Here is a 12525-nt window from a genome sequence, read left to right as displayed (position 1 = left end):
ATAAGGAGGAAGCCAATACTTCTACTGCTTGGCCACTTGAGTAGAGGAAGAAGGAGTAACATCTCTGACTTGCTTCTTGGAAGCATCACACCTCAATTGGGCGGCCTCTTGCTTCAGTGCCATGTTGTAGAACTCATCGTACCTCAAGGGCTCAAAAAGGACAAGAGCTAGCTGAATTTCTTCTCTGAGACCACCCCTGAACTGGTATATCATGCTCTTCTCATCAGGGACGTCCTGCTTGGCAAAGCGGGCGAGCTTCTGAAACAACTTGTTGTAGTCATAGACAGACAAAGAGCCTTGCTTCAGGTTGCGGAATTCCTCACGCTTGCTTTCAACCACGCTCTGAGGAATATGATGAGCTCGGAAATCTTGACGGAATTCATCCCAAGAGATCACACGTCCACCTCTGGAATCCTTACACTGCTGGAACCATTCTGCAGCTTGATCTTTGAGTTGGAAAGAAGCGAACTTGACGAAATCCTCAGGCCTGACGTTACTGCACTCGAAATGCTTGCACAGATCCACGAGCCAATCGTCAGCATCGGTTGCCTCAACACAATTGCTGAAAGTCTTTGGCCCGTTAGCAAGGAACTGGTTGAGTGTAGCAAAGTGATTCTGATTGTTGCCTTGATTGCGCTCTTGAAGAATTTGCATGATCAACTGTGTGTTTGCATTGGTTGCGGCCATCACAGCTTGCCATGCCTCCGGAGGAGGTGGAGGTGGTGGCGGATCAGGATTCGGAGTCATGCGCGTTGGAGGAGCCATCCTGAAGAGGTTGACATCCATTAGCACATTGGTAGACAAATATTGAAGCTGAATCCAACGGAATGAAAATTGCAACAAATAGTCTCCACATCCGAACAAAATGAACGAATGCATTCCTCTTGAAATGGTCACATATCCATAAATTGAGAAGCCACGTAGAATTACGGTAGAGAAATAAATCAACAAGGTACGGATCAAGAACGAATAATCAGTAAGAAATCCCAATCTCAAACCAATATCCGTGGAAGAAGAACTAGAGCTACAAGAATTCCCACCTATGAAACTCCTGAACCTTTCCGGTTATGCAATCAGGTGTTGGGGATACAGGGGAAGCATAATATCTCACCCAAATCTAGCAAATCCTACATCCAGCTGTATCCATCCTTCAACACATAACCGAGAAAAAACTTCGGAAACCATCTACCTCAACCTTCGAAAAGCATCCGTTATACAAGTTATGGCGATACTCCCGAACTCCCGCCCCTGTACTGGGTGGCGTCGAGGTTATCTCACCAACGAACTGCATAAAAGAGATTTTCGATGTCGGCGTACTAAACTCAGGTATTCTAGAACTGCAACGATAAAATTATGACGACAACACCTCAGAGCTCAACTCCCCGGGACACTTCCACTAAACCCCTGACAGGAGGCACCAAGACAATGTTCTCATCATAAAACCATCGGAACGATTCCAAGATACCCGCGTGATCCTAAAAAAATTTTTAGTGAAATTTGAGAAGAGAAGAGTCAAAACTCTACGTCAGGATGCCTTACCGGAGCGATGAGGAGACTGGGAAGTAAAAAGAATTCCTAAACTCTCCGATATATAATTCCTAAATGACTCAAAACATTTTTCTAGACACAACTCGGCTGCTAAAAACGATCAAGCAATGGGGCTCCTAAGGTCGGGGAAGGCTCTGATTACCAACTTGTAACACCCTCGATGCGACTATATCTCCCACGTGTCGAGGCACGACTTAGAGGCATAATCGCATTGAAGGCATATGTCGCAAGTCAGGCAATCATCACAAACATCCCATGTAATATAGATAATAAAAGGGATAACATAGTTGGCTTACACTCGCCACGTCAATCAAGTACATAAATAACATTACATCATCCAAACACTCATGGCCCGACTACGACGCCAAAATAAAAGATAACCCAACATGCGACACGGTCCCGATCACCCCCAACAGGGCACCACTACTGATCATCAGGAAAGGAAACATAGTAATGTTGAGAGTCCTCGTCGAACTCCCACTTGAGCTCAAGCGCGTCACCTGGAGCGGAATCATCAGGCCCTGCATCTGGTGTAATAGTAATCTATGAGCCATAGGGACTCAGCAATCTCGCACCCTCGCGATCAATACTATTTAAGCTTATAGGTAAGGTAAGGTAAATATAAGTGGAGCTGCAGCAAGCGACTAGCATATATGGTGGCTAACCTATTCGCAAAAGAGAGCGAGAAGAGGAGGCAAAGCGCGAGCGAGAAACTAGAGGACAACCTGCGCAAGCATTACTCCAACACCGTGTCCACTTCCCGGACTCCGCCGAGAAGAGGCCATCACGGTAACACACTCGGTTGATTCATTTTAATTAAGTTACGGTTCAAGTTATCTACAACCGGACATTAACAAATTCCCATCTGCCCATAACCACGGGCACGGCTTTCGAAAGTTCAAATCCCTGCAGGGGAGTCCCAACTTAGCCCATGACAAGCTCTCACGGTCAACGAAGGAATAGACCTCCTCCCGAGACGTTTCAATCAGACTCGGTATTTCGGTTCTTCAAGACACTTCGACAGGTTAAAACAAGACCAGCAACACCTCCCGAATGTGCCGACAAATCCCGATAGGAGCTGCACATATCTCGTTCTCAGGGCACACTCAGATGAGCCAGACGTCGGGTAGGCCAGCCCAGAGTTGCCCCTGGTAGCCCCGGACATCGCTCAGTTGGACCAACACTCTGAGGAGCACTGGCCCGGGGGGGTTTAAATAAGATGACCCTCGGGCTCCGGAAACCCAAGGGAAAAAGAGGCTAGGTGGCAAATGGTAAAACCAAGGTTGGGCATTGCTGGAAAAGCTTTAATCAAGGCGAACTATCAAGGGTTCCCATTATAACCCAACCACGTAAGGAACGCAAAAAAACGGGAACATAACACCGATATGACGGAAACTAGGGCGGCAAGAGTGGAACAAAACACTAGGCGAGAGGCCGAGCCTTCCACCCTTTACCAAGTATATAGATGCATTAAGATAACATGACAATATAATGATATCCCAACAAGTAAAATAATGTTCCAACAAGGAACGGTCTCCAATCTTCACCTGCAACTAGCAACGCTATAAGAGGGGCTGAACAAAGCGGTAACATAGCCAATCAACGGTTTGCTAGGACATGGTGGGTTAGAGGTTTGACATGGCAATTTGGGAGGCTTGAAAGCAAATGGTAGGCATCGTAGCATTGGCATAGCAAAAGAGCGAGCAATCTAGCATAGCAAAGATAGTAGTGATTTCGAGGGTATGATCATCTTGCTTGCAAAGTTGTCAGAGTTGACTGGATCCTCGAAAGCAAACTCAACGGGCTCCTCGTTAGCGAACTCGTCTCCCGGCTCTACCCAAACAAGACAACAAGCAACAAGGACACAATCAACCACGTGCAAAGATCAAACAATATGATGCAAAGATGATATGCTATGCGGGATGCGATGCGGGATGCATATGCAAGATTTGACAAGGAATACATGAACCTGGCCTCAAATTGGGAATCCAAGTGTGCCACTAGAAAGATGAGATGAAATCTCTTGAAAACGATATAAAGAACGCCGGAATCAGAGTTACGGTTTGGAAATGGCAAGCGATTCAAATATGACACCGGTCTGCGATTTACAGCAAGTAGCCATCTAAATGCAATGAGATGAACATGCTACAGCACCCAAACATGGCAACAAAATACATGGCAGGGATGCATACAAGATGCTTAACAAAAGTCTAGCACTGAGCTACGGCCAATTCATCCATTAACAGGTTCAAACAAGCATGGCAAAAATGCATATGGTAAACAGATCTCAGACTTAGTGAAATTAACACTTGTCTGGAATTTCAGATCAGGTAGCACTCTTCGGAGCAACGAAACTACATGCTACAGGACCTGAACAAGGCAAAGTAAGACATGGCATGGAGCTACTCAAAAAGCTTAACAAAAGTCCCTTAGTGACCTTGAGCCAAAAGGGATAAGAAAACACATTTGCAAGCATGTGAACATAGCAAAAGCATAATCAGTTTTCAGACTATAGTGAAAACTGGCACATGCTGAAACATAACTCAAGTAGGCATGTTAACGAGCTCGATGCACTCACTACGGTGCAAGTCATGAAAAGCTAAGCATACATCTATCAAGAACACACAAAATGCAAGCTAGACATAGCAAGAACAATAGCATAGCATGCACGGATCAGCTACAACATTATCGGCAAAATTGTAAACAAGTTGACAATCTGCCCAGATTCACGAAGTAGCAAAAGTAGAGCTCGATTGACTCAAGCTAGGGTGCTCCATAATTGAAAGCAAAGACATGGATGGATAGAGCACTACAAGATTAACAAAACATCCTTACTGATCATCCTCAAAAGAGGCACGGATCTCTAGGAAACAACATAAACATATGACAACATGAGGTAAACAACTCAAGGACTTAGTGGAAATGCTAAGTCCCTGAAATCAGAATTACCAAGTGCCTCACTTGGCAAGCTTGTGCTAGTCACCACACACATCACAAAAATACATGGGTTGCACCTCTGGAAAGATGACAAAACCCTTAACAAAACATATGTAGAGAATCAGGGCATATCATGCACACAATAATCATGGCAAAAATGACAAATGTCTAAATGGAGTAGCAGATCTGACAAATAACTCAAGTAGCCCTCTTCTAACAGCATTTCGGGCATCAAGATGAACTCAAATGAAAATGATGCAATGGAATGAAATGATGTGCTCTCTGAGACGAACAATTTGATATGCTATATGCCCAAATCGGAGCTACGGATACGGAGATATAGCATGATGAACAGGAGCACACAGATCTAGGATTTTTAGGACTTAGAAGAAAAACCACCTCCCAGATCTAGGGTTTGCACGTGCCCCGAGGTTCGTCGGGGTCTTGCCGGCGTCGATGGCCGTGCGGCGGCCGGAGTAGAGGGAGGAAGAGGAGGCCGCGGGGAGGAGAGGCCGGGGCGGCGCCGGTGGTGGCGGGCGGCGCGGGACCGGAGCGGTGGTCGGGCGGGGCGGCCACGGCGATGGTGGTGGCGGCCGGAGTGGCGGAGCCGCGGCGGAGGCGGCGGAGCGCGGCGCCGGCTCGGGAGGAGAAGCGGAGCGGGCGCGGGCGGCGGTCGGCGGCAGTCTGGGCCGGGGAGGGCCGGGGACGGGCCCGAGCGGGCCTGGCGGCGCGGGGCGATGATGTGGTCCGGGGGCGCCACATGGCAGCTCCCGGTTGGGGCGGCGGCGATGTCCGGCGCGTCTGGACACGTCCGGAGCGCGGAGAGACAAAGGGGGCTAGGTTAGGGTGGATTTGATCCGGAATTTCGGGAGGGGATGCCTTTTTATAGGTAGAAGGAGGTAGAAGAGTCCAAATGAGGTGCGGTTTTCGGCCACGCGATCGTTATCGAACGCTCTAGATGATGGAGCAGGTTTAGGTGGGTTTTGGGCCAAATTGGGGGGTGTTGGGTTGCAACACACACGAGGCCTTTTCGGTCCCTTGGTTAACCGTTGGAGTATCAAACGAAGTCCAAATGATACGAAACTTGACAGGCGGTCTACCGATAGTAAACCAAGGCCGCTTGGCAAGTCTCGGTCCAATCCGAAAATGTTTAATCCCCACACACGAAAGAAATCTAGAAATGACTATCGGAGGAGAACGAATTGCCGAAATGCAAAACGGACTACGGGGAAAATGCTCGAATGCATGAGATGAACACGTATGCAAATGAAATGCACATGATGACATGATATGAGATGCATGACAACGATAACAACACACGGAGACAAAAACCCGAACCCGAGAAAATAAAATAACTTAACGCCGGAAACTGTAAGAGTTGGAATACAAATTGGGTAAGTTACATCCGGGGCGTTACAATACCTTTACAAATTAAAACGAACTCAAGGTGAGCTTGCTGGTCACCTTGTCTATGTACTTTTTTAGATAATAGTGTGATTATCTTGTATATAAAATTACTGAACAAATTATTTCAAAACAATTTTGTACAGACCGAATCCATCACCAATTTATCATGAACAATATCCATTAACAGCACTATATGTCTTTTCTCAAAAACTGCACTATCAATATGTAGTCATATGCACATGTTAACTAGTTCAGTTCAGCAGCTCTATCTGTTTCCATCTTCAGAATGGCGCAAGATGCCTGAGCCAACCAATTTTTATGGGCCTGCCTTTACCTTCCCATGTTCTACCTTTGGCTTCAGATCTTCCACCTTTCGTTTGATGAACCAAAGGTGCAGGAAGGCTGGCACCGGAAAACATTAAAAGAAGGCATATGCATATTCAGAAAGTGAACCAAATTGGTAACAAAAATACAAAGATTTGCAAAAGATTTCTCACCGTGGCCACATAGCATAGCTGGTTGGCCGCCCTTCACGCGTAGCTTAATGGTTTTAATGAAGAGAGGGAGTGCTATGTAAACCACAACCACCGCTCCGTGTGCCGAATCAATCTAGTTCCCAGACTACTTTTTATGCTGTCCACTACAATTTTAGTGTATTTTCCTCATACAGATTTCCAGGAATTCGTCTCGAGCAACAGCTCCCTGTTCCCCCGGCCGAGTCTCTACTTACTTCTGTCCGTAAACTGAATTTTAAATGCATCGAATGAACCAGGAACAATTTCAGACAGACAAGAATGGACAAGAACACGTAATAACAGAGCAGAAGCAGAGTGTACCTCTCAAAATTGCTTCTCCATCTGAGGCCAGGAGGGCCTATGATCTGTAAATTTGAACCATCAAGTTGAATCTCATGAATAAATGTATCAAATCAAACAGAATATTTACTGTTTCCATCTGAGGTAAACTGATCATACCATCTCTGACAGAAAGTGGTTGCAGCAGACCAGATTAAAGGAAGGAATCATAGTGCTAGTTTCTAACATCTCTTTTTACTAGGAGCAAACCAGGAAGAGACATAGTATCAATGATAAAGGAGATAAGACTATACTGTAAAAGAGTAAGGAACTAAACTAGATAAGGTTTCAAGACTTGAGTATCATGATAATGTACTTGGTTACACCCAAAAAAATCACATAGTAAAGCAGGGTTCAAGACTGAAGTACTGAAATGGGGAACTATATGTGCATAAATACCAATAAATAATTTGCACGATAGTAAGAACACGCGTTTACAGGTTGCTTTACAAAAGAAAATGAAATTCAGATCAGCTTGCTGGTCACCTTGTCTATATTCTTTTTAGATAATAATGTGGTTATCTTGTCTATAGAATTACTGAACAAATGATTTTGAAACAATTTTGCATAGATCGAATCCATTATCAGTTTATCATAAACAGACAGAGCTGCTGAACTGAACTGAACTAGTTACACATAACTATAGCCCTGGACGAAACAGCCCTGCCTGCCTGCAAACCAAATTTGGTAGAAAACCAACCAAATCGGGCCACAACCACCGCTGCAGGTGCTGCAACGCTGCCCAGCTGTAGACGCCGCAGCCAACGCTTGGTGGCAAAATGCTGCGTGGCTAATTTCTTGTAGTGAGTAATGCATTGCAGTATCTAGGAAACAGAGAGATGGCAGAGTACATACATACTACTCCCTCACTGAAAATACTTGTCGTGGGTTTGAACTAAAACCACGACAAGTATTTTGGAACGGAGGGAGTATGAAACATCAAGCAAACTCAATCATTTTAGTTCCTGGCAGCAAGGAATTGGTGTTTTTCACGAGTTATTACAGAAACAACAAACAATGAATGATAAGATGCAGTTGCAAAGAAATTAAGAGCTGCTGATACCATCACAGTACCATAGGACTCACTACAAATAATTAGAAGCGTGCACACTTACAATGTATAAGAAATTAATATGATATTTAATTACCGAAGGAGGTTGCCGATACTTTTGCCAACTGGGCTAAGCCCGTTTTCATTAATTGATCAAAATAACCAGTTCATTACAAATTTACAATACAACAATAGAGGGAATGGAAATGAAGATAGCAAGTTTGGGCACTAATAGGAAACCCGCTGCTGAGTGCTGCTCTCGAGCACCCACTACGGGGCAAAAACCTATTAGCACTACCCAAAAGAGTCTAGAGCAGCATGACAGAAAAATTAAAGATTACAACAAAGTACAGACCTCCAGCAGCAGAAGACAACGGGAGGACACGAAAAGAGCAAGACTAGGCACGGAGCTCTAGGACATGCTTCATCTTGTTGTGCATCTCCTTCTGATCCCAGTCATCCTTGAAGCCCTTGTGGAGGTACAACATCCAGAGCTTCTTGAGAGATCCAAGGGCTTCGATGCCACGAGGGACCATACTCAGCTCCGAGAGTGACACGATGTAGATCCCATCAATGCATGGAATGGCGCCCTCTTTAATCTCCAGTTGCTTGACATCAGGCATGTTCTTCAAGACAAGTGTCTTCAGCTCAGAGAAGCACCCAGCAGAAAGGACCAATGTACCTGCACTGCTCACCCTGTTAAGACTGAGATAAGTGAGCGCTGACAGATGAGATGACAACAGCTGCAGCGGGTCTTCCGTCCCCAGATTGCACCAGCTTAGAGCCAGATACTTGAGATTCTTTCCATGGTCCTTAAATATTGGGCACTTGAGTGTCCCAGCAGCCCAGCCGCCTCTGATGATCAGTCTATGAAGCTTTTCAGACGTTGGCTTGAGTGCTTGGAAAGAAAGTGTCTCCTTCTCATCACATGCACAGAGAAGTAAGCTGGAAAGTAGAGGCATATCTGAGAGGGTCTTGAAAAGGTCATCACAGTTAGATGCATTGATGTCATCAATCCAAACAGTCTGCAACTTGCTCATTTTCTTCAGCTCTAGCGACAAGTCTTTGCTGGCATGGACGGTCTCAAGAGTTTGCAGTTCTTTAAAGTTGGAAATCATTTTCGGTGCTTCCACTCCAACAAAGTACCTGAACTGCGCCTGCTTCTCATCAGCAAATCTGTCAGCTAAAAGGTGCTGTAGCTTGGCAACCTTCACAATTCCAGGTGGTAGCTTTTCTATTCTTGTTTGCTTGACGTCCAATGTCTCCAGGTTTGAGAGTTTTTCAATAGTGTCTGGCAGTGACTGAACATTTGTGCGCCTTAAGCCAATGTAGCGGAGATTGAACAGATTCCCAATGGATACTGGCAGTTGGTTGATTGCAGAGTCTTGAAGCTCGAGAACAGTAAGGTAGCTGGATCCAGACAAAACTGAGGAAATCATGCTGGTGGAGGATGAAGTTGCCCCAAGCGAGATGACGGTCCGGAGTCGTGGAAATTCCACTTCTGTAGCAACTGTGTTACTGTCTCTCCAACCACATGTTGAAAACCGGCGAACTTCTTTATCCACACGCATCATTTCGCCTTGATCATTCGCGGAACCAAACCTCTCCTCTTTAGCAATAACCAGGGCCAGGTCTCGGACAATGTCATGCATCTTACATTTACTAACCCTGAAGAGCTCATCCCTCTCCACAACTTCCAACATATTCCGACCGATGAGTTCCATGAGATTCCCCTCAGCCACTTCCTCCGGCGTGCTGTTATCTTTCTTCATCGCAAACCCTTCAGCAACCCACAACCGCACAAGGTTCTCCCGTGACATTGCATAGTCTTCAGGGAACAAGCTGCAGTACAGGAAGCAGTTCCTGAGATCACCTGGCAAGTCATGGTAGCTCAGATTAAGTATAGCTTGGACATGGTTATTTGCCTGTAGTTCGCTCCGGAGATGATTGTACATGTGATTCCAGGCATGCTGTGTCGGCTGCTTCGTGGACAATAGGCTGCCAGAAGATACAATGGTCAATGGCAGGCCATGACACCTCTTAACTACATTACCAGCCACCTTCTCAAGTTCCGGAGGGCACTTGCGGTCTGGGGTGTTGTGGAAAGCCCTTGAGCAGAATAGCTTAAATGACTCGTCTCTACCCAATGGCTGGAGTTGTAGGCGACGGCTCACTAGAGCAAGAGCCGCAACATCTTCCCTCCGTGTCGTGATCATAACACGGCTTCCTTGGAGACCCTGAAATGCACTGCACATCAGACTATATGCTTCTGGATTCCACACATCATCAAGCACGATCAAGCACTTCCTATCTTGCAGTATCTTCTTTATCGCCTCTTTTAGCTCAAAAACATCAGGTTTGGCGTCCGTCCTAAGAGGTGACGGCGGCGGTGACTCTTGTGTGTGTTGTTGTATCTTCGTGAGCAATGTCTTCAACAAATCACCTACATTATATGCCCGTGACACCACAATCCAAGCATGAGCATCAGGGAAGTTGGCTTTCTCCCGATCATACACATTTTTCACAAGAGTTGTTTTCCCCAAGCCTCCCATACCAGAAACTGTAATCACTGTGTTTTCTTTCTCATCGGTGGCCAGCCATTCGGTCAACTTGCTCCTGTTTTCATCAATTCCGACAAGATCCTCATCACTAACACGTTCCGGGAAGCAGCCTCCACATCTCTGCCTATCAATCTCTACATGCTCATTTCTTATGGGTTGGACTGTGTAGCTCCAATAAGTAGGCAGTCCTTTGACCTGCCTGATCTCATCCTCTATCCGTATAACTTCCTCAGCAATTTTACTGAAGACCTTTATATGGCGTGAACCTCTGAAGATGTACCGATGTAGGAAGCCTTCATCCTTGAGCTTAAGAGCCTCATAAGAGTACTTGTCAATCACATCCTCGACATGGTAGGCCAGCTTCCTCACATGTCCAATCCAACCCCTGACGACATTGTTGCTGAGATGTGTTGTACCCAAATCTTGAATTACATCATTCATCGTCTTCAGTTCTATGTCGATTCTTTTAATCTTTGCTGGCAATTCCTTCAGATTATCAACCTTCGTCGACAGCTTGTCAATGACAGCCAAGACAGCTTCATTCAAAACGACTGTCCCAATCTTTGACACAGCGAGAAGTATAGCCTCAGCCATTCAGTTCTGAAAAAACAGCAACACCAAACAAGTAATATCAGTTTCAGCTTGGGCATAATGTGGCATATTGGACAAAACGTGTCAGATTGTGTTTATAAAGAAGGCTAAACACCACAATATTGTTGCTTAGTATTTAAATCGTTTTAGCCAATTTGATGAACTGAGCTTAATTATCTTCTGCTCATAACATGTCCGGCAACAACCTCTATTGTACTCTCTTTTATTCTCGACAAAAAAGAGCATGGCTCCCAGCTTTCATTTCACTGAAAACCAATATGGTCATACAGCCAACAGAATTATTCTCCTCCACTGTGCTTTTGTTTAACCATGCTAACCATAGAGGGACAAACCGAAAGATGGATGTGATTTCCTTTCCACACAAAGAACATAGCTTTTTACACATCACGCCATCCTCCATGTGACCAGTGGGCACAGTACAGAGTACACACAGTAACCTTATCCAGAAAAACTGAAATCTCTGATGATAGTAGGCATGCTTTAAATTTAATATCACAACTGCAATATACAGAAGTTGCCTCATTTCAATGAGGTTACTACTCATCATGAGTTTTATGATCTAAATCTTTATACAATAATTATTCTTTCATTACTAGATGGACCATGCGGTGTTGCACACAACCATGATACTAGATTGTGCGAGATCTCTTTCCATCAGATCACAGGATAACCACTAAAGAAAGACCCCAAAATTCAAGGAGAGCATAAAGCCACCTTACGGTTCTACAGGGCATAGCAATTCCACTCAGTAACACACACACAAAAATGAGTGAAGAAACATCATCTATATTAGTCACTAGACTACTAGTGCTTGGCACAGATTGGTGGAAAACCTGTCCTCTGATGGTTCACCACCATCCGATGGTTGATGGACCCAAATCAGCGTGCAAGGCTGCAGCAACGACGACATATATGAGGAGCAGTTGATGGAGGCTGGTTACCACGCAATCTGCTCTGCAGTTCTGAACCGAGCTCCGTCGGAGTCCGCCCGCGGTCTGCCTCCCGGCCGTCAAGCCGCCGGCCACCCTCTGCTTCAGCTGCAGTCGCCGCGGCCACCTTCTCGGTTCAACTGTAGCCGCCGCCGCCGCCAGACCGTCGCCGGTCTGGTCGCCTGGGCGGCAGGGAGTGGTGACTAGGGGGAAGAAGGCAGGACTGCACGAGGCAGAGGAACGGCGAGCGGGGGAGGGGTGGAGGGGTGGAGGTGGATCCATGGGCGGAGCGGAGCTTTGTAGATTTGGGGATGGTTTCTTGGTTGGAGTGACCGACGGCGACGGAGCAGTGGCTTGACCTGAACTGGGTCGTCGGGGTGACGACCTGCGGCCGCGTTCCTGGCAGATTCTCTGTTCCGCGTCCAACGCGCGGAACAGACGCGGTTTCCCTCGTTTTCTTGTTTTCTTGTGCTCTCTTTTTCCCCTTCAGTTTCATTTTTTATGGTTCAGTTTTCTTTGTCTTTCAAAAAAAAATGATTCAGTTTTCTTTAGCTTTTCATGTACCAAAAAAAAGTGTGAACACCCGTATAAAATACTTCCTCCGTTTCAAAATAGAAGATGGCCCA

At 45.8% G+C, this 12525-nt stretch overlaps 2 protein-coding genes across 3 annotated transcripts in view; one reads left to right on the top strand and one right to left on the bottom strand.

The window, feature by feature from the left end:
- Window positions 1–6639, top strand: part of LOC147988523 (disease resistance protein RGA5-like) — a 51747-nt gene extending 45108 nt beyond the window's left edge. Inside the window, exon 5 of the mRNA XM_087535051.1 lies at window positions 6563–6639. Coding sequence (XP_087391177.1) covers window positions 6563–6639 — 77 coding nt within the window. The remainder of the gene's footprint in view (window positions 1–6562) is intronic.
- A 1271-nt stretch (window positions 6640–7910) lies between these two features.
- LOC125543227 (disease resistance protein RPM1-like) lies at window positions 7911–12292 on the bottom strand. 2 transcript variants are annotated; one of them, XM_048706508.2, is made up of 2 exons: window positions 11804–12292; window positions 7911–10958 (listed from the first exon to the last, which is right to left on the bottom strand). In XM_048706508.2, exon 2 carries the CDS (start codon window positions 10950–10952, stop codon window positions 8196–8198), a length of 2757 nt encoding a protein of 918 aa, XP_048562465.2. In that variant the 5' UTR covers window positions 10953–10958; window positions 11804–12292; the 3' UTR covers window positions 7911–8195. The 2 variants fall into 2 exon arrangements, with proteins under 2 accessions (XP_048562465.2, XP_048562455.2); XM_048706498.2 differs by having other exon boundaries at window positions 11912–12291.
- Between the last annotated feature and the right edge of the window lie 233 nt (window positions 12293–12525).

The sequence above is a fragment of the Triticum urartu genome, chromosome 1A, assembly GCF_056163025.1.
Source record: "Triticum urartu cultivar PI428250 chromosome 1A, HENAU_Tu73, whole genome shotgun sequence".
NCBI lineage: Eukaryota > Viridiplantae > Streptophyta > Magnoliopsida > Poales > Poaceae > Triticum > Triticum urartu.
The sequence above is the reverse complement of the archived record's forward strand: the minus strand, read 5'-3'. Positions and strand labels throughout refer to the sequence as shown.

Bases quoted from the DNA above. Each gene is read 5' to 3' on its own strand.
- LOC125543227 (XM_048706508.2), bottom strand. From the start codon at position 10,952: ATGGCTGAGGCTATACTTCTCGCTGTGTCAAAGATTGGGACAGTCGTT.